The sequence below is a fragment of the Tachypleus tridentatus genome, chromosome 10, assembly GCF_004210375.1.
Source record: "Tachypleus tridentatus isolate NWPU-2018 chromosome 10, ASM421037v1, whole genome shotgun sequence".
Classification (NCBI taxonomy): Eukaryota; Metazoa; Arthropoda; class Merostomata; order Xiphosura; family Limulidae; genus Tachypleus; species Tachypleus tridentatus.
Window position 1 is genome coordinate 145,675,602 of NC_134834.1, and position 21,660 is coordinate 145,697,261.

Consider the following 21,660-nt stretch of genomic DNA (forward strand, 5'->3'; position numbering starts at 1 on the left):
GCTTTAATGTATTATGTAGTTTCTCAAAAATGGAACTTGGCACTCAACTTGCAATTTGAAGAAACAGGTTCCAATCCACTTCCCTTTCCAGAGGGGGCTGTTATAGGTTATGGCCAATCCCACATTCCATAATGAGTAACCTAAGCATTTCTTAGTGAGAGATCCTAACTATCTGCCCTTCCTCTACTCTGTCACTTTTTAGTTGATGACAACTACTGAAGACAGCCCTTAAGTAGCTTTGCTCAGAATTCAACAACAAACTAAAGCTCACTAAGTGACACCACTGATCATAATGTAGCAAACTGTTCTAAACATTTTCTGGAACTTTAATTCCTTTTTTACCAGCAAGCTGTCTTAAACAAAATTATGAAGAAGAAGAAAAAAGACTTAACCATGCAACATATAAAGTTAAATCTATCAATTATTGTGTTAATAAGTTGTGCTACATTAAACAATTTTTCTTTACATTACCAGTTTAAAAATAGTTAAATATTTTCCTCTAGATGTTGGAAGTTAATTTTTGTACATTAGAAGTTTGTGTGTGTTCTTATAAATTTCCATATCAAGTTAGATTTATGTACAGATTCATCACACTGTACCTTATGTGAAGAAATTAAAATGTATACAAATGCCAAGAAATGGAATATGAATTAGTATCACCATGGCAAAGCTATTCAAAATCAATACTTGATTAGTAGTAACTTCTAGTCAGAGCTATGCATGTACAATGGTAGTGAAAGTCAACCTGGCAATTAGTATTGCTAATTACAGCATTGGGTTGATGTGAGGTGTATGTTATCAGTTCATGCTAATGAGTTGTAACAGTCTCGTCCCAATTGTTACGTAGAAATGAGTCAAGAATGTAGCATTTTAAAATTCTTGAGCCATAGTTAACACTAGAATGTCAGCATTAAATTTTCAGTCATTAACACCAGCTGCTATGGGGTTCACTCTGACCCCATGCTGGCTTTCTGGGATAAAGACCTTAAAGAAAACATTTTGAAGTTTTGAGTGGAGATCCAGTTTACAAATGAAAGCAAGTGAATTACAGGAAACTGTAACAAATCAGTTACAAATTTCTCAAACTGTCATTAACAGGATGTAGAAGTGGTTTCAACTGTTGCTACAATGTTGTGTACCTGTTTGCAGCTGTAGCTGGATGTTTTGTTGAGTAAGACAATTACATAACTGGCTTATATTCTATCCTGCTTACCACAAAGCACTAAATGTCTCATCTGTGATGATACCATGAATGGTACCAGTGAACCAATGATCTATCAAACAATCATCTGTTTATCTAATAGTAACACAGAGTCACATGACATTTTATCAGTGCTCTGCTCATCACTGATAAAGACCAGACTGTTAGTGTCATAAGCCTGCTGAGCAAACAATTGCAATACATTTTTGTGGACAAAATTCAAAACTGGGGGTACATCAGGTTAAATGGTATTACTGAGACCACAAAATATAAACATTATCCAAAGATAACATGCTGTTGCTGTGTCCTTAAGCGATTAGGCCAAACTTCAGCCTAATGTATGATCATGTCCACCCGACCAACACATTCTTGAATAAAAAGGGAATGGTGTATGAGCTCCCTTTGAGGCTGTATAGAGTGCTCCCCACATCAAGTATTACTAACCATTAGATGTTTTGGAAATGGCCTTTTGTAAGTGGTTGAAGATGCAAGGTTGGTGTATATTCAAGAATCTTTTGTCTGAAACAGACCAGAGCAAGTTACCTGAGGAATTGTTTGTCACAGATGCACAGTAAAAGATTTTATAAACATGTTTATTTTTATAATATATACCAAAATTTTAAGAATAAACAAAAATAAAAATTAAAGTAGGCCAAAAAAGATCAACATAATGATAGCTAAATATATGCACAAAACCTTTATTTGGAGATAAGTAGGTTTGTATTTTTATTTTATAATGTAAAATTAGCACAGCATGGGTTCTGATCTCAGTAGACCAATAATATTTAAGATAATACAATGTTTAATATTGATCAAGACTAGAAAAACCTATAGAACACAAAAAAGGGGAAAATTGAAATAAATTTCAAATATCCACAAGACATCAGTGTATTCATTCTTTGATCAAACAAAATACTTCACTTGGAATAAAATATAGAAAAAAATCATTTTCTTATGGAAGGGTACAATACTTGATTCGCTTTGAATAACCTTGAAGCATGGAATGTTAAAACAATACAGTCAAACATGTCACTGTTAGGAATATATCTGAAGAACAAATACAATTTTAGACTACAGATGCTTGAATATAAGCCTATTAAGTTCTGTTGTGCATAAAGAAAAACTGTGCAAACATATCTTTAGAAAAAATATTACTATCATGGGTTTGATGTTATAATTGTAGCTGTGATTAGAAAATTAAAAACTCATTTAAACTTGGGAAGTTTTGTTTTCTCAAAGGGATGAACCACTAGTTTTTGCAACATCAGTGTGTGTTTTCCTTTATGCTGTAAAAATGTTACAGTTCATAAAAACTTCTCTTAAGTTATGTACATCAAAGGAGAAGGGTTTACACTAAAGATTTTGCACAATTCCTTGGCCACGTGTAAATTCCATTGTAGACACAAGTTCTGTGGATACCAAGAAACTGTACTTGTTTCTTTAGCATTACACACTTAGACACAATGTATAAAACATTTGCAATATTCTGATTTTTTAATTAAACCTTTTACACAAATTACTAATCAAACATCAAGTGAGAGAAAGTTTAAACTATTAAAAAATGTATTAACTGCAAAATGTAACTGCCCTCATTAACGTATACACTTACAAAGAGTCACATATCACAAAACGAGAAAATATTACTGGTTAACTCGCATTAGCTGTACGTTTACAATTTCTGCACGACAAATCCAGGTCTTTTTCAACCACTTCTAAGTATTACAAAATAAATTATTTCAAAAACTTGTTAATTCAAACACTATGCTATATTTTTGAAAGAACAAACAGTCTGAAGTAGTTTTTCATTTCAGAATATAAAGGAACTTGTCTTAAAACTTTGAACTAAATCTTTAATGAAGTGCTACTTGAGAATAAAATAAAAAAAACAAAACAGTACGAGACATCCAAATAAAAAAAACAGAAAAGAGAATAAAACAAATGAGAAAATGGAATATTTGCCTTGTTTCCTTACATATTCTGATTGTACATTTTATCAGGTACATACTAGCTCATGCATATCTGACAAAAAGACAATACCCAAAAGTCATGCAAATACAGTAGTACTGCATGATGAATGTACTATGTCATTCCAGTGTCTACATAATTTTGGTGGATATTTTATTACATCCTGTGCAAATATCCATCTTAAATGTTGATGAAATTACTCTGCCATGTTTAGTTTCAATGGACAGAACTTCTCAAATGCTTGTCAAGGGAATCTTTTTAAATATCAAACCACATGTAAAAAGAAATCATGTTTAAATTATTTTAAAGCTTGCAAAAAACTTCCTTCAATCAGTCATTGTTGCTCTCTATGGTAAAAAAGCTTTACTAATACATAAACTCAAATTACAAATTTAACTGTTTGACAAATAGAATTATTAAAACTATCTAAACTGTAACTACTTGTTCACGATTAATTAAATTAAATAAGTAATTTTATCACATTCAATTCAGATGTTTCCAACTCGTGCAAATACGTCTTGCCTTACTTTGTTCTAAGCACCAATGTTAAGTGCTGTTTTAATACAGGTAAATGTAAGAGAATACATTGCAACTGAAGTATGTATTAACACTAAAAGAGTGAAACACTTTCTATTTATGTATTCTTTCCTAATAATTTTCCATCATATTTGGTTGTTTATGTTGATAATAACTTCTTCTTCAGTCTATTTCATACTTACATTGATTACTAAACACTTGTCATCCTTTCTAAATTCATTTTTCCTGTCACTTCACTAGAAACAAACCCTCCAGATATTATCTTTTTATGTTACTTCAAATCACTTTCTCAGTCACAATATTATAACACTCTTTCTTTATATTTTTGGAAAACTCAGGACACACACAAACTACTACACTTCTATGCCAAAGTCACAACTTCTATTGATATTGTTTTAATATACCATTCAACCCCCATCATTTCTCAATTCTCTCCACAAACTAAAAGCCTTTACTTGCTCATTCTCTGAAATTTCATTTTTCACTTCCAGACGTCTATTAAAATATTAATTTACAAGTAGATTTCTGGCATCATACATGTTAATGTCACAAAAATATTGTAAGCACCTAGTCCTGTATCTGTGTACCAGTATCAAGTGACAACTGTGTAATTTTTATCATCAGACAACAGTAATTAATACCTACAACATAAATGTCATTCAAGACTAGGTGCTTACAAAGTGAAAAATTTGGTCAGAAGAGAACAATACTTGATACCTACAATATAAAAAGTCTTAGACTATGTGCTTACAAAGTGACAATTTTGCACTTTTGGTTATTAAGCAACAGTAATTAATACCTACAATATAAGAAGTTTTTATACATGACTAGGTGCTTACATAGTGACAATTTTGCAATTTTGGTTATTAAGCAACAGTAATTAATACCTACAACACAAGTCTTGTACATTTCTATGATCTAACTAGCAACTATTTAGTGTTGATAAAATAAATCCTGTTATTTCTGAGAAGTGTTAACACCAAGAGCCTCTTAAACATGTTAAAAAAAAAACTCATTTGCAGAAGAAATTTTGTGAGATCACAAGCTTGCTGCAAAGATCACTATTAGAGCTTGAATAGTTCTGTTCACAGTATATTACTTACTTACTGCAGTGGTCTCAGTAGTGCTATTATGGTGACACTGTACCAAGTTTCAGCTTACCATATTATAATATCAAATCAATGTTGACCCTAAGTATTAATATCAAAAAAAGCTAATTATTGTTTGTAATGGAGATAAGCCTAATACGAAATCAAATAATTTTGGATAAGTCTATGATTACAATTTTTTTTCATATAATGTTCTTGAAATATGTTTATCTTATAACAAGTTTGAGTTAAATATCTTTAACATAATCAAATGGTTTGAACCAAATAAAATCAGTATAGTTATCAATGAAGCCTTTGCCACTTCAATATCTTTATAATAATGATGTGAAAAGCTTAGGTTTGCACAATGTATTTAAAGAGTACATGTATGCAAATAACAAACCCAAAGCAAGCTGCATAAAGATTCACAAGTTAAGGATTTTGGTATGGAGGTGGCATACTGGCTGGCATGTAATCATGTGTGGGACTTCCGGTATCGACTGTTGTCTTAGGTACACTCTGCTGGTTATGTTGATCAATGTCATTGTAATTTCCTGAAAAGGAAAAATATTTATATTTGTAATCTAACTGTCAAGGTTCAAGATATCACTGTTGTGTGACTTTTACAAGGAGTACCTCCCTTCATCAATGCTCCTTCTATACCCATGAGTGAAAAATCCTTATTCAAAGTACACCAAGAAAGTAAAGAGAAAGGGTGTGAACATGACACTGAGATATCTATCGGAAACAGATTATCATGTAAGGAAAATGTTAACTTTGACACAACAACTCACCTTTGTGAATACATTAGCTAGGATCTCATGTTTAAATGTTGCAGGAACTGGATGAAACTACTTTGAAGAGTACCAAAAGGAAACCCATGGGGTGCAAAACCCTATAGCAAGTGCTCCATATGGGAACATTTGTGGTAGATTGCATCTTTATTTCAATCAGGTTATACTCTTTGCTCTAGGGATATTAATCCAGAGAGAGAAGAAAAGTGAGGAAGGAATTAGAAATGAATACTCATATTTGTTGCAGGTGTAGAATTTATTGAATAATGGCCACTAGAGGAAGCCTGTATGCTAATGAAGAGGACACAGCCATCTGAGAGTTTGTACACATGTAGAGAAATTTGGGAACAAACACACCTTACAAAGTATACTTACCTCCATGACCATATTGATCAATACCAGCTCTAAAAGAAGGAGAGATGTGTGAAGTATCTGTGCACAGCTCCTTACCTATAAGATACTAAAAGTTCATGCAAGTCTCAGGACAAGGACATTAGAGTAAACACAAAATAAGGATACTTTGAAACTACTGCTCAGCCATTAGCCATTTTAAGCTGTGGGAAATGGATTAATAGGTGATACATCACAATTGAATACTAAGAAATATCAATAACTGTGCAAACATAATTGATGGAATAATGTGTTTGAAGGAGTAAGTAAAGAAGAATAGTGTAAGTAAGAGTTTGAAATCCAAATGAATATTGTGATGTATCTAGACAAACTGGGATTGTCCATACACAAATATCCCTGGCCCAATTCTCAGTGTTGAAGGGCTTTGTGTTTTAGCACCTTTCAGATTCCAAATGCTGAAGATTTTCCATTGTGACTGGGAACTGGTGAGTGTCAAGGGTTTCCCATGCTCTAATTGAGGGAAGGAGAGGATTTCACACAGGGAAAACACACAGAATGAGCCCAGATTGTCATCAGATCATCAGTCTGAAAAGGTCTTTTACTGAAGACAATGCAATGGGTAAACATATTTTGAAAGCCAGCAAGTGCTAGTCAGAGAAGTGGACAGAAGCAAAACTCCAGTGTTGGAATTTTTCTTGAGAGTCCATGGATATTGTCTAGATCAGAGTGGAAAAAGTTATATATAAGTACCACAAGTATAACTCCACTGATGTTGTGGAACCTGATGCAGTGAGGAAGGAATTAAAAATGAATACTCATATTTGTTGCAGGTGTAGGATTTATTGAAGAATGGCCATTAGTGGAAGCTTGTATGCTAATGGAGAGGACACAGCCAAATAGTAGATGATTGATTGTAAGTTAGTCCACATGGCAGCCCATATAAGAGGGGAAAGCTGAAGAAAGGAGACTCAAAAGAGAATAAATCATCTGCCATCAGGAGGAACTATACAACATATATGAGCTGGTGGATACAATCTGTAATTGGGTAAGAAGGGGGGCCCCAACTGAAGGAAACATCCCAGTTATATGAAGAGAGTGAGAGAAACCACATGGAGGAAAAATGTGACAAAATACTCACCAGCTTAGGCAGTACAAGAGCATATGTCCAGAACAAAAATAACATCAAGAAGAGAAACAAAGCTTACATCATAGGAGTGGTAGCCCCCTAGCTTGTAATACACAGAGCCATTTGTAAAAATTTAAAAGCAGAAAATATGATGTGAGCAATTATCTTCATTAGCACAAAAACTGTATAGCCCCCTCTGAGAAACCTTCCATGTGCCTATGTTAAAGAATAAAAACAAGAACTAAAGATTAACATGAATGTGTATATAGCAAGAAATAATTAACCATAACTAAACTTTATCTTCTATGTGTACATGTGAAGAAGTAATGAACTAGAATTATACTATTATGCATGTACACATTAAAGAATAAAACCTCTAGAATCAAACATTAATAATTATGTATACATGGCAAGGTATATTCAATTAACTTATTCCATGTGGGTACTTTTTCTGCGCGTTTCAAGTTTTTATCATCCAGAGAGAGTTGATATTGAACAGTTACGTACAATCAAATAAAACAAAATTAAAAGGAAGGACTGCATGAAAAACAGCAAATCCAAACCTGTGATTAATGATAATTTGTTACAAACAAAAACAAGCCCAAATAAAAATAAACATTGTACCAATTGAGACAATCCACAGGATACAGGTTATAATATATAAAACAGACTTGCATCTGGATGATCTGAAGAGCCAATTTTTTTATATTATTAGTTGTATTCTAAAAGTATTTTTTCAATAATTCAACAGTTTGTTTATTTACAGACAAGAAAAATAAGGAGTTAAACAACTACAAATAAAGAAAACTTACAAAGACTGCTATTATACTAAAAGTGTTGTGCAATTTGTTTCATGATTCAACCAAAGTTAAATCACAACCAATGTAATAATTGTGTTTTTTCTTTAATACTGGGTTTATTTTGTATTTTTAAAGACACTGGAGATGAACAAATATGAAAAATAAATCACTAACCTGATGGTAATCCTGGAATACCAAGGTCATCGTAGCGACCACCTCTTTCATGAAAGATCTTCAGCAAGACAAAAATTGACACTACCCTCAGAATGAGGTTTAAGATGCACATGCTAAATTCATAAGCTAAGGAACTTTTGCAATAAACCTTCTGGGTTGGACTTTTCAGCTTAAGTTGGCAAAGAAACAATTATAATTTAAGCATGATATAAATGTGAAACATTGAAACTCCAACCAAATATTACCTGGAATTTCTAAATTTGCACACATTAGGCATAACTGCTTATTACTATTTTTTTTTTTTAACCTTCAATTATAATATCTTTTTTAGTTTTTTTAGCTACATTTAAAATTTTCAACTTGAAAAGAAGAAAGCAAGTTGTACAACCAATTTCTCTTTAATGTGGTCTGGTTAGTTTTGCTTTATATATTATTTTAATAACTCATTTTTCATAAATTTGCAAAGAATTTATTCGTACTTTCTTCCTACAAACTCGAAAATTTTTAAAGTTTAATGGCTATCTACTGGAGTGCCATCTATGAGTTTTATCATGACTTCTAACTACAGTTGCAGTATTACTGTTGAGCAGCCAACCTTTGTGGTTTCTTGACAACTAGGAATAAAGAATGAATCGGTGAAATTGATATTACAAAAATCCAAAACAACAATAAACAATAAAACAGTATATTTATGTGTGTATGTGTAGTAATAAAGTACACAAATGGTAAGAATTTTGTAAAATATTTGAGTTTACTATAACAACTTTTTGATTGAAATAAATGGGACAGATGAAGGAATGTTCAGTAAGTTACTTAAATTCACAAATTATATTGCAGTTTGGGGTGTTGATAGCTGTGAAGAGGGTGCTGCTGATTTATAAAAGGATTCAGATAAATTAGTGAGTTGGGCAAATAAGTGGTAGATGGATTTTATTAGGTTGTCCAGAAATAAATGTCAAAATTCTCACAATGACATTTAGAAGCTGAATTCTGAGTAACTTATCATTGATTGGTTGGTTTAATCCAACATTTGACATTTAGAAGGTGTTGTAATTGCTTGCTGTTTCAACTCTACTTGGAGTAAATTTTGAAGCCCCAAGGCAGCATGGACAAGAAGGACTTCTGTCTGATTTTACTCTACAACTTCAAACTTGGATGAAAAGTTACCGAAACTACATGGAACATAAACCAGGCATTTGACCATGGATCTGTTACTGAACATGCAGTTCAGCATTGGTTCCAAAGGTTTTGACGTGGAGATGAAAGTCTTCAAGACCACAAAGGTCATGGAAGGAAGCCATCCTTAGATGAAAACACATTAAATCCAGCATTGCCAATCACCCAAGTGCATTTGGAAATAAGAAAAAGTTGGATAAGTGGGTTCTGCATGAGCTAACTGAAGATCAACAAAATTGGCATTATGAGACCTGTCAAGAATGATGCTCCAAAAATTGAATGAATTGGGAATCGAGGTTCTGCTTCATCCACCTTATTCCCAAGACCTTTCCTCTAAAGATTTTAATTTTTTCAAGCACGTTGACAACTTTTTGAACAATAAAAGTTTTCAAAACCAGGCAGCTGCAGAATATGCTTTCAGGGTGTTAACTGACCATAAAAACAGCATCAGTACATATTGGCAAGTGTGTTGAAATAAAATGGTGCATGCTTTAATTAAAGCATGTTTTACAACACTGGTTTATGCTCTTCTAAACTCTGCAGTTCAAAAACATTTATTTCTGGACAACTTAATAATTATAATAAATGCAATATAATGAATCTTGGTTATCACAATTTGAATTACGAGTATAATTTTGATTAGAAAAACTTTAACGGTGTTATAGAAGAAAGAGATCTTAGCATTCTGGTTGTTCACAATCCACAGAGCCAGCCAAGCAGTGTGTTGTTGCTAGTGGCAAGGCAATTAAGATTTTAGGTTGTATCTAATTGTATTTTTTCCCTTATATATCATCTAGTGTAACGTTGTTTATGAGAAAATAATTAGCAGAAACCAAACAATTGCCAGTTGTTAAAATGGACAACATAACTAGTCAGATTCTAACTGTGCGACACTTTGTTTCCCTTTCATATATTTTCATCAGTTACGATTAATATTCACAAATACACTAGGATGTTGCCTAAAATAAAATAACTTTTCATTCTGCACAGTTTAAGTTTTAATAATCATTGGTAGCTTCAAATGAACATTTCTTCCAAACTTCTTGCATTCATATACTATCATAATAATGTTAATCAAATGGTATATAATAAACCAAGTTATGTCACTTTTGAAAACAAATCTCCACAAAAAAGATACCCAGCACAGAAGAGAAAATTGCCTCCATCATCATAATCTAGAGAGACAAAAAAAAATACAGTTTAAAAAATACACACTTTTTATAATTTTCTAAAGAAATTAGTTCAGTAAGGAATTATTTCAATGACCATCAATTTTTATTATTATTATTATTATTATAGGCAAATTGCACACTCCTGAAAGCCATCTTAAAAACAGTGCTGGTGAAGAAAATATAGTCAAATTAATGTAGGAAACTAGTAAGAGAATAAGTGGAGTACAATTACAATTGTTACAAGAAAAACTAATAAAAACACAAAACATTCACCAAAATAAACTTGAAAGTTAATGATGTATAAAGCATTTTATAATCTGGTAAACAAACAAACAGAAAAAGAAGAAAGCTTACATTAATTTACAATCTAGTAGATGCATGCTCATTAACAATCATGTATTTGTTTAGAAAATATACACTAAATATAGATTTGTGAACAAATCATGTTCACACATTTAAATAAAGAAGGGTGTGAATGTCTCGAGGACAATCTTATAGTTCTGTTACAAACACAGAGATACTTGAACAGAAGCTCCATTCTTACAAAGCATCTAGCTACAGATGCAAGTTCTGGCAGTTTGTATTATCTTTTTGTTTGGTTAATTGCAGGTTTCCAACCATTTGGATTAAAATCCTGGTGCAGATTAACTGGTATCATGATTCTTTCAAAAGATGGATATTCACAGAGTGAGATTGCTAATGAGGTGGCAAGACAATTCACTGGTCCCTGTGGACACAAAAATCTTTCATAGCAGTAGTTAGGAAAGCAACAGGTTCTCAAACCAAACCTCAAATCACTTTCAAGCAATGCTATCAAATAAAGGTTATGGTTACAGAAGAGAAGCTTTCAATTCAAAAGGTCACTAACAAGACAGAAGACAAAGATTTGAATTTGGTAAAGGCTCACAATCCAAAATTTCACAAGTTTCCAACCACATCTCAAAATAAACAACTGTGTGTGTTCTTTTGTTAAGAAAAAGGTGGCTGAAGAAACTGGAATCACAGCAATTCCTTTATCTCCTTGTCAAGTCCTCCAATAAAATAAATAAATACTTGTGTGTTTAGTCATGGTCTCTGAAGTCTTTCAATACACATTTTAAAACTGACTCATCCTTTGCAAAAGCTTGTTGCAATAAAAACTATCATGATGTCAGGTAACAATATGACCATCATTAATGATGAAAGAAGTTTAAATGTTTCACAGAATCTGAAACATCATTCTTAAAAAAAATGTTAACCCTTCAGTATATACTGCACGATAGAACAAGCAGATGAAACATCTTGAAAGTTGTCCATGAAATATCAAAATAAATTTTGTAAAGCCACCATAACAGTCATAATGAACAAAGTTCTACACTTACCATGAGTTAATGGATAATAAATGGAAATAACAATGATGTCCAAAAGAACAGAAGCTCCATCAATCACTAGGGCCTGTGTAATCCAAAGAAACATTTGTAAAGAACCATTAAAAAACAAAGTAATATACTTCACAACAAAGCTGTTCAGTGACACAATGAGCATTTGTACTATACAGAAAACATGCTGTAAAAATTATTGATGATAAAGGTCAATTGCTTTAATATACATTGTCACATGAGTTAATGCCATTTGTTGGATTTGTTTGTTCCACTAAAAATCTTATTTCTGATCAGAATTTCCAAGCAAGTAATACATGCAGTAAAACTACTGGGAACAAAGTTTCATTGTAATAATAATATTCTGCAACCAAATTGAATACTTTTACAAACATGGGCAACTTTGTTTTTTTTTTTTTTTTTTTTTTAAATATACACCACACTTAAATTACACTTGTAGCAACCAACATCAAAATCTCATGTCTTCTATGAAAAAATATTTTCTCAATTTCACAGAAAGAATGTTTATTCAACTTTAAAATCAGTCTATGCTAATAAGTGGGTAATATCTGTAGTCTGAATATATAACAAATTTAATTTAATATGAATGTAAAGTCAAAGAATACAAATTAGCTAGTGCCTGTATACAGTGTATATATATACACACACACACACATACAATTTTGTTTTACATTGCTGCACGTACTCCATGATCAGATCTTTTACAGTTCTAAAACAAGATGTGTCTCAGAAGTATGTTACCTTGTAAATTAGGATTTTTTAAACTTGTAACTTCAAAAACAATGCATAAATGGAATTTTTCACAAATATAAATCTTTTTTTTCCAATGTGTCTTCAAAATCAAAATTGAGAACTTTCTTGAGCATTTACATTAGAATTAGCACCTACCAATCAATGGTCCAAAATATATATGCCATTCCAAAAATTGTTACTCTTAAAACTTTTTTATATTGTAAAAGCTATAGGCTATTATGGAAATAGCTTGTTTAGAAAAAACTAGTATTAATCCAAGAGACTGCTACAAAGTTTTTTAGGTATGGCAATGTAAGTGTATTCACAATCAAAACCTTAATTTTAACATACACTATTTAAGGTACCATGGCTTTTGTGCATGTTAAAGTACATATTTGTATACAAGATCAGGGAAAGAAAAATAAAATAAAATAACATTCACTTGATGGGAAGCTATTGGGAAGATTACATTCCCTCATGTAAAGTTATGTTTCCTCAGAAATGAGGAAACTTTCACTTTTGGCAACCATAACTAAAGGACTGTGTATGAACTATGGATTCCTAATTGCAAAAAACAACTAAAAACAATGAAATTCCTCTGGAATGCAGGAATGAACTATTTCAATCCAAATCCATGAAGAAAAGGATTTACATGTAGGATACAAAAAATATATAAAAAACTCACTTTCCTGAAACTTTTTACACTGTAAACCTTCCTTGTGATAGTTCTTGGTTTATCAAATGTTTGCTAACATCTTTAAGTTAAGTTAATTTTGTATAGTATAAAAAATATGGCAAAAATCAAAAAACGTTTTCTTTGGAAAATTTTACTTAAATGTGCCTATATTATACTAAAAAAGGTTTTTTGTAAATTTATTGTTGTAAGTTATAAATGGATATATTACACATAAGTAACTGTTCAACTGAAGAACCAACAGAATTAATTTCATTGTTCATTTAGGGCACTGAGCTACAGAAATAATGTGTATGTTAACTAATACTTTAAATGTGCTGTTAATATTGGTATCCAGACTTTGTTAATTCATCTGGAAGATTGTTCATATAAACATTTTCAATGGTTCACAGCTCAAGTTTAATAAGCTACAAGATTCTTTTAAAAACAAAATTTTTCTCACCATAAACACAGGTTCTTCAGAGTCTTTACAGTGAAGACTCCACAGCAACGTTGCCATGAAGATCAAATTGTAGTACATGTATGACATTGGAAGCCATGAATGTTGCAAAGCCCTGCAATTGGAAATCTCTATATCAAGTAATACTGTTTTTTGTCTTTATTACAAGTACAGTGTATGTTTTTCAAATTATCAATGACAATTTCCTACAAACTTATGATACACTAGTCTTCTGATTCAAATTGAGTTATCTCTTTGATACACTGGATAGTCTGGCACCTCCAATCCATTTTCCAGCTTTGACATTTTTCTTAAATTTGGGTCAGTTTCTCGCAACTGGGGGTCTCAAAAAAACTTAGCTACTGAGTTCAAAGGTCATAACTAGAAAAAGTAATTGTTTACTTCTTTACTTACTGTTCTATATTTTAAGAAAAGTAAGTTTAATAACCTATTTCTAAATAGTGATAACCTATATACATATAAAATGTTTATTAACTAAAAAATCACTTTGTATTTGGACTAGTAACAATATTTTCACAAACATACTTAGTAAAAGTACCTTATTAAAAATACAATTTTCTCTGTTTACAATCTAATCTTCACTAAATATATTCCAAATTTTGTGAAAATACTTACACTCCATCAAAAGTTATAGTATAAATACTTAATGTGTACATATGTGTATATTATACTGAAAGGGTTAAGGAGGGCAATCTCATGTAAAAAACAGGCTAAAAATACTTAACACTATACACAAGGTGGCTACAAAAAACAAACTTTCATTTTCTCTAAGTTCAAATAGTGTAAAACTATAAATCAAGCAATTTGACCTCAAATTATGAGTAATTTTTTCTGACACTATCAAATTTTCCATATCTGGTGGCCATCATGATATAAAATCTGCAATTGCTAGTTGAGCATTATCATTGTTAACTGCACACTTGGTCTTAATCCATACTGTGTCTGAGATTCAATCAGCTTATGAGTTCAAGTTAGGCCTAAATATAAACTCTACAATAGTAACATCAGTGTGTATTTTGATAAAAATAGAAAATACCTAATGTGTCACTAGCAAGCCCTGCCAGACTGCAAGTTGCAAGCATTCATGTTGTCTCACATACTTCATATCATTTGCAAGGTGCATCAAAAAGACTTGATATCTAATAATCTGAATTAGCTTTTATTTATGTGAAAAAACAAACATTTGCAACTTCTACCAGGCAAAGATCCAATACTACCATGACTATTATCCTATATCCACAACTTCAGAGTCCAAAACTGTAATTATATCTCAAATTGGTCAAGAAATGACAGAGTTATAAGCTAAAAGTTTAAACTGAAAAATAAAAATAATGTTCTATGATCCACTACATCACAGCTAAAATAATGTTTGTTTACAAAACAAAAAAAATTTATAAAAAATACTTACCATAGTGATAGGATGAAGTGCATAAAAAAAACTCCCTAAACAGAAAAAAAATAAAACAAAAGTATCAGACATGTAATAAATACTTCCCTAACATAATGATGAAACCCTAACAAATATCAAACATTTATTTTAACAATATTGTACTAGCATTATGGTGAATTCCAGAATATTTTGGTGTATTATGCATATGCAATAAATAGTTAACAAATATGGTAGTGAATTTTTAATAACCTTTAAACATTAGATACTTGTGTAAATATTTTGCTAACATGTTCACAAGTTCGAAAATTTTGAAACATTAGACATATGGTAAATGTATTTCATTAACACAACTGTAAATTTTTTAAACATAAAGTGCCTAATATAATTAATTACTTAACATTGATAACCGAAGATTCTTTCTTCAAACACCTTGTAACAATTACCATACTAACTGCTCACTTATCAATACATTTTAATGGTTATGTTAGTAGCAGGCTTCTATAACAAACTGCACTTATTGCAAAAAACATTTATTTAAATACTGTTAACATGAGAGCTAAGAGGACAGTTGTAATTCACAGAACAAAACCAATATTTAGATTCCTAAATAAAACAGCAGTTATTATAGTTAATACTCAATATTTCTTTCAGTTTCTCAGAGTTTATTCATTTACTCAAAACAGAAATACAACATTCTCATAAACAGCTCTAAGAAAATGAAGGAGGCAAATTATATATTTAAAATTAATGACTGTTTCACACCAATGACAATGACAAAATATTGGTTAATAAATAGCTTAAACTTTCTGAAGATATCAAAGGTCAAGGATGTTGTTGGCTCAGATAAAGAATCTGTTGCTTTACAGAAGGGTTCAGAATATTTGGTGAGTTGAGCAAACAAATGGCAGATGGCTTATGATTATAATAAATGCAAGGTGACGCATATAGGTTAAAATTTGACTTAAGTAAAAATTTGATTAAAATAACCTCAAGTATTATGGTAGAATGATTTCTTTGTTTTGAGTTTTGTGCAAAGCTACAAGAGAGCTATCTGTGCTAGCCATCCCTTATTTAGCAGTGTAAGATCAGAGGGAAGGCAGCTAGTCATCACCACCTACTGCCAACTCTTGGGCTACTCTTTTACCAATGAATAGTGGGATTGACTATCACATTATAAAGCCTCCACAGCTGAAAGGGCGAGAATGTTTGGTGTGATAGGGATTCAAACCTGCAACCCTAAGATTATGAGTCAAGCCCCCTTAACCACCTGTTCATGCTGAGGTCAGTAGAATATGAACTTGGTTTTTTGGTTGATCAGTCTCTTAAGCAATCCAAACAACATAGTGTTACTAGTGGTAAGGAAAATAGTGATTTTAAGTTGTATCTACAAAAATATTGAATCTACATCTAAAAATGTTATACTTTCATTTTACAGATCACTCACTCAGTCTCATTTAAAGTGTGTTCAATCTTGGGGTAAAGGTCTAAGGGAAGAACACTGATTTCTAAAACAGATTCAGATGAAGTCTATGTTATGTGTGATGGAAAAGTTTGTTGTGAGGACAGGTTAAAGAGAGAGAGCTGATTAAGGTGTTCAGGATTGTTGAGAGAATTGATCATGTTATTTTATCATCTCTTTGTATACTTACTGAGGATGACGGTAAGAAAAGCGGACAAACAAACTTTAACCAGATTGAGTGTTTTCTAAATTTAAAGCCCTTTGCTTGAATTTCTAATATGTAATGAAAATGAGCTATTATAATTTAAAACTGAGGAACATAAAACGAAAGTTAGTGGTAAAGGTGAAAGGAAGGACAAGGGTGCATGCAAATGATATTTGGTCAACTTGTGAAGAACCTGTCAGAAGGTTCATTTAGAGAAAACCAACAAGTTCTCCACATAAAACAGACAGTTCTTGTGCAAAATAAAAAGATAAAACTGGATTAAGTTTAGAATTAAAGAATATCAATGTGGTGGATAAATTAAAAATGGGTGAGTCAGTTTTGACAGAACATATGACAAATTCTGCACATTTTATTCACTGAGATAATATCAAAATATTTAAACAGAGATTGGAAATGGTGAAATAAACAAGAGAATCCTTAAAAATTGTGAAAAACAAAATGAATATAAAGATTTAGGCCCATGAGCCCTGAAAGTAAATTTTTAGAAGTTGTTGTTGTAAGTGACACTGGTGTAAAAATATGCTAGTTATATATACACATGGTTTATAAAAACTTCATGTGCACTTTGTGGTTTATATTTATGAAGATGGTGGAATTATTTACACCAAAACATGTGTAGTTACTTTGGCTTTTTTTTTTAATCTTTATAAATAAATTATTGTACAAGTAAAAACAAAAAACAAAGAACTTTGATATCTCATTTGATTAATTATATTTAAAACCAGCAAGGTTTCTTGAAATCTTTTCTAAGTATTTAATCTCAAGTCCTAAATCAGTGAAGATAATGATTTTGAACCCCATAGAAGGCCTGAAACATGTGGGCTGTTAGATCATTTTACAAGTTTGGAGGCCTTTAGTGGAACAGCTTGTGGAGGTGAACTTGATCAGTTTAAAATACTAACAGTTAGCAGATTTATGGGCATTAATCAGTTTGTTATCAAGCAGCAGGTAGAGAATTTTCATACAGCAGTTGTTTGCCATAAATTTACGATTGTCTATCAATACAACTGATGTAGAACAGGGACTCAGAATTTCATTTAAAATAAAAACCACAAGTTAGAAGTGTGATACTTAGAAGGACTGTCCTTGAAAGATAACCTATCACTTTACTTAATTTTAAACAATTTGTCAAAAAAGATGTCATTTACTAAGGGATGATTACTATGAAATGTTTTATCCATAATTACAAAATACACTACTGCTAAGCCTTTTTTGTGACCTCCTTTTTAACATAGACTTCTTTTATAATGAACCTTTTGGTTTTACTGCATATAAATTGTAAGAAACTTAAAATTTAAATTTTACTAAAGTGTATACCCATAATACATCATAACAAAACAAATGCTTGATGGTGTGCTAATTACTGTGACAACATTAAGTTATATAGCTACACTAAATGTCAGATGATTCCAAACATTTCCTGCATTTCAAATGAACACTATTGACAAATGTTACTGATTCTATTGTGTTTCTATAAATGTGTTGGTGACATTATTCACCACTGTAAGCATCTGTCCTAACAAAGAACTGGTGGTTTGGAGATAGCTGCAACAATTAAAAACACCAATATGTGACAACCTTGTTGAAATCTATGTTGCAAATATTTTATCAGAGTATGTTGCTTCAAATACTCAATTATTGCAACTTTTACAATGTACTGATTTGTAAAAGTAACTCATCCCTTATACAAAGAGCTCCTTTACCCCTTTTTTAAAGTCTAAAACTGTTATGTAACCTGAAATACCTCAATATCAAAATATACTCCCCAAATATAAATAAGTTACAGTAATTTCCCCAAAACATTTGTTTCTTTCTTTCTTGTAAAGTAGAGCCAAAGAATGATGTATATGTAATGTGCACCCCCACGAGTATTGAAACCTAGTTTTAAGTCTTGGGACATTATTTTGTTTCTTATAAAACTAACATTAGAACAACAGCAACTAAGATTATTCTTAATCTCACTGTGCTTATCTATAAACATATTTACCTTTAAAACTAATCTTTCACTTATGCTTTAAATTTCCTACTTCCATGTTTTTGACTACCCTGACTGTTCAGCCAATTTATTAACATATTGAAAGCTTTCTCAAACACCCTACACTTAACCAACTTAAAACTATCACCACAAGCCTAATAAAGAAACCTATTCAATGTCCCCTCCTCTTCTCATTCCCCAGTACTTGACATTCATTTATGTTATGGACAATAGCCTCCAAAATATACATGAGACTACAAGAAATATTCCCAAAAGGGCCACACTTCTATATCTGAATGGGTTCTTTATGCATATTAAACTCTTCTAATTTGCACTACAAAAAGGGAAACACCTTGGTAACAACTAAACTGTCAATATGAATTATAACATCCTGCACTTTAGTATCTGACAAAGAAATTATTCTCCTAGACTTTTCATACTTCTGCTACAAAGACCTTTACTAGTATACTCAATGCAAAAGTTTCTCACTATATAAAATCTCTAAAGCCTGCTAGACAATGTATATTATTTAGTAATAATAAAAACAAGATTTTATGTTGTATGGATATATAATGTATACAAATTGAAATAATTCATCAGTTCAGTTTAAAAGATGCTGGTTAGATTTAATTAGAAATATATGTTATAAGTTCTGGTTGCCTTATTAGAGAGAGAATATAAAATAATTGGAGTAGTTTTAAAGAACTAGATTCAAACCGATTTTTGCTGAGTTACAAGTTAAAATAACATTTGTTTTCTAAAGAAAATATTAAGAAAAGGTTTTTATGTCTGTTAGAAATTGAGTTCATAAATCCAAAGAAAGCTTTCAAAAAATATGCAGGTAGAAAACTAAGGGATCCATTTTCAAGATATAGAATACACAAACATCATTCCAGTTAAGGAAGTGCTATTTCTTCCCTAACAGAAATAATTTGTCCATCAAATGTGTTAAATGTTCCATCATAGATTGAAACACTGTTTTAGGAATCAGGACTGGATATTCAAGAAAAATAAATTCTTTAAAGTAATAAGTAGAAAATCAGCCAGCATAACCAAGGCTGAGAAGCAACAGATAAAAAGAATTTACAGAAACTTTTTTTCAATTACTTTAATTTCCATTTTCTTATATTAATATTTATGCTGAATATTCTTGGAGTAGCATCACCATTTTCAAAATAATACAAAATTGATTTCATTCATTTGTGGAAACAAACACATACAAGTACACAGGATGTTGGCCTTCATGAGTGGTTACCTTTTGAAAGTTTTAAAATGTACAACAAAAAATTACCCATTATACAGATAAACCAACAAAGTTAAAGCGAAATAGATTTTTTTTGTTTACTGTTATTTATAACTAACTTCAGAAATACATTGAAACTTACCTTCAGAGGTGCATTAGGAATATTCATTTTGAAACGACTCAAATCCTAGAAAATGCTTGGTAGTCGCGGCTTGAGTCTTATTTACCAATTAAACTTCAAATTTCAATACGTTATCTCTTTCAAGATTCTTACACAAAATACACTCACAAGTTAGTCTTATTTTCAGTAGACCACTGTGCGATGATCCAGTAGTAGTTGGAGAACTTGAATTAGAATGACCCGAAAGGCTGCAATAATAATACTTTGTAACAAAGTCCAAATCTTGATGACGAGAAAACCCACTGCGCTGTATATTTTAACACATTAACCACTAATGATATAAAACAGTTTCAACCCACAGAAACGCTATATTTGTTTATAATACAATTGCTGAAACAGTTCTTAACCACTAGCAAAGGAATAAGCTTGGTATAGTTTAATAAATGTTATAACGAAACAAACAACCCTTGCTTTACTTTCACAAATTACCGAATCATTGCCTAAAATAATCAAAACTTGTGACTACAATAAGTATGATCAACAGAGGGCGATAATAACACCAAAAATCATTATAAAAAATTATATTAAGTCTTTTGTTTGTTTGTTAAGTGCAAGGCTAAACAGTGGTCTACATAGTTATTCTTATATTTTGTTATTTTCTCAGGGCATGGGCTATCTGCACTCTAGAGATCGTGGAAAATCGAACCTCGTATTTTAATATCGTAAGACTGTAAACTTACTGTTGATCCATTGGACGATTATCAAGACAGAAATTTTATTGTTTAAGTAGTGCATACATTAATAAAAAAAAAACAATTTGTGTTAATAAAATATTTAATTCCAAAAGTTATATTCATGTTATTTTAACGTACAAATTCATTTACATAATACTAGTAAAAATAAATTAACATATATAATATAAAAATCAAGTTTCTCAATAATTAAATATCACTCTTACCTAACGGATACAAATATATTTACATGCACTTTCAATAAAATTCACTAAGGAACCAGCATTTTTTAGAAATAACAAGTTTCGAGGCATGAAAAGTAAAATTTTCGTAAAACACATTTTCATCTAGGTTTCCAAACTTCACTTTTCTGTTGTGTGGTAATTTATATACTTTACACATTTATAACACAGCTTTTTGAAGAAAAAAAAAAAACTTTACATACTTTTATATTCCACTATTAACTGTTTCTTATCTTCTTTAGCTACTAAGATCAGCTTTCAAGTTCACCCAGAATTTTCAAGTGTATGCCTCTAGCCACGTGTCTAGTAAAACGTTGGTCAAGGAATATGACTAAGTTCTCATGAGTTTTCTAAATGGGAGAGACTGCGTAAGATAGTATATTCAAAGTGAAGATGGACAGCGATATTTCTACTTGTGGGGTAGGTGATATCTGGCGATTATGATATACCTTGTAGATAATGACAGCGATTGTTTCTCGTAACAAACAGGGTGATGCCTTGAAGGCTTAATACACCTAGTTGATTTAAAAACAACCCCCAGTCAAGTGGACGACTCAGGCATTTAAAGAGAGAATGTGTTTGTTTGTACATATTACTGTTTTCCTTTGTTATTTAGATTTTAAG

The 21,660-nt window shown here is 31.3% G+C and overlaps 1 protein-coding gene across 1 annotated transcript; it reads right to left on the minus strand.

Annotated features, from left to right (window-relative positions):
• Positions 1-1,776: 1,776 nt before the first annotated feature.
• On the minus strand, positions 1,777-20,698 carry LOC143230538 (type-1 angiotensin II receptor-associated protein-like). Its single transcript, XM_076464286.1, has 7 exons — positions 20,085-20,698; positions 15,058-15,092; positions 13,632-13,743; positions 11,746-11,818; positions 10,351-10,387; positions 8,037-8,149; positions 1,777-5,345 (listed from the first exon to the last, which is right to left on the minus strand). Exons 1-7 carry the CDS (start codon positions 20,109-20,111, stop codon positions 5,224-5,226), a joined length of 519 nt encoding a protein of 172 aa, XP_076320401.1. The 5' UTR covers positions 20,112-20,698; the 3' UTR covers positions 1,777-5,223.
• Positions 20,699-21,660: the final 962 nt, after the last annotated feature.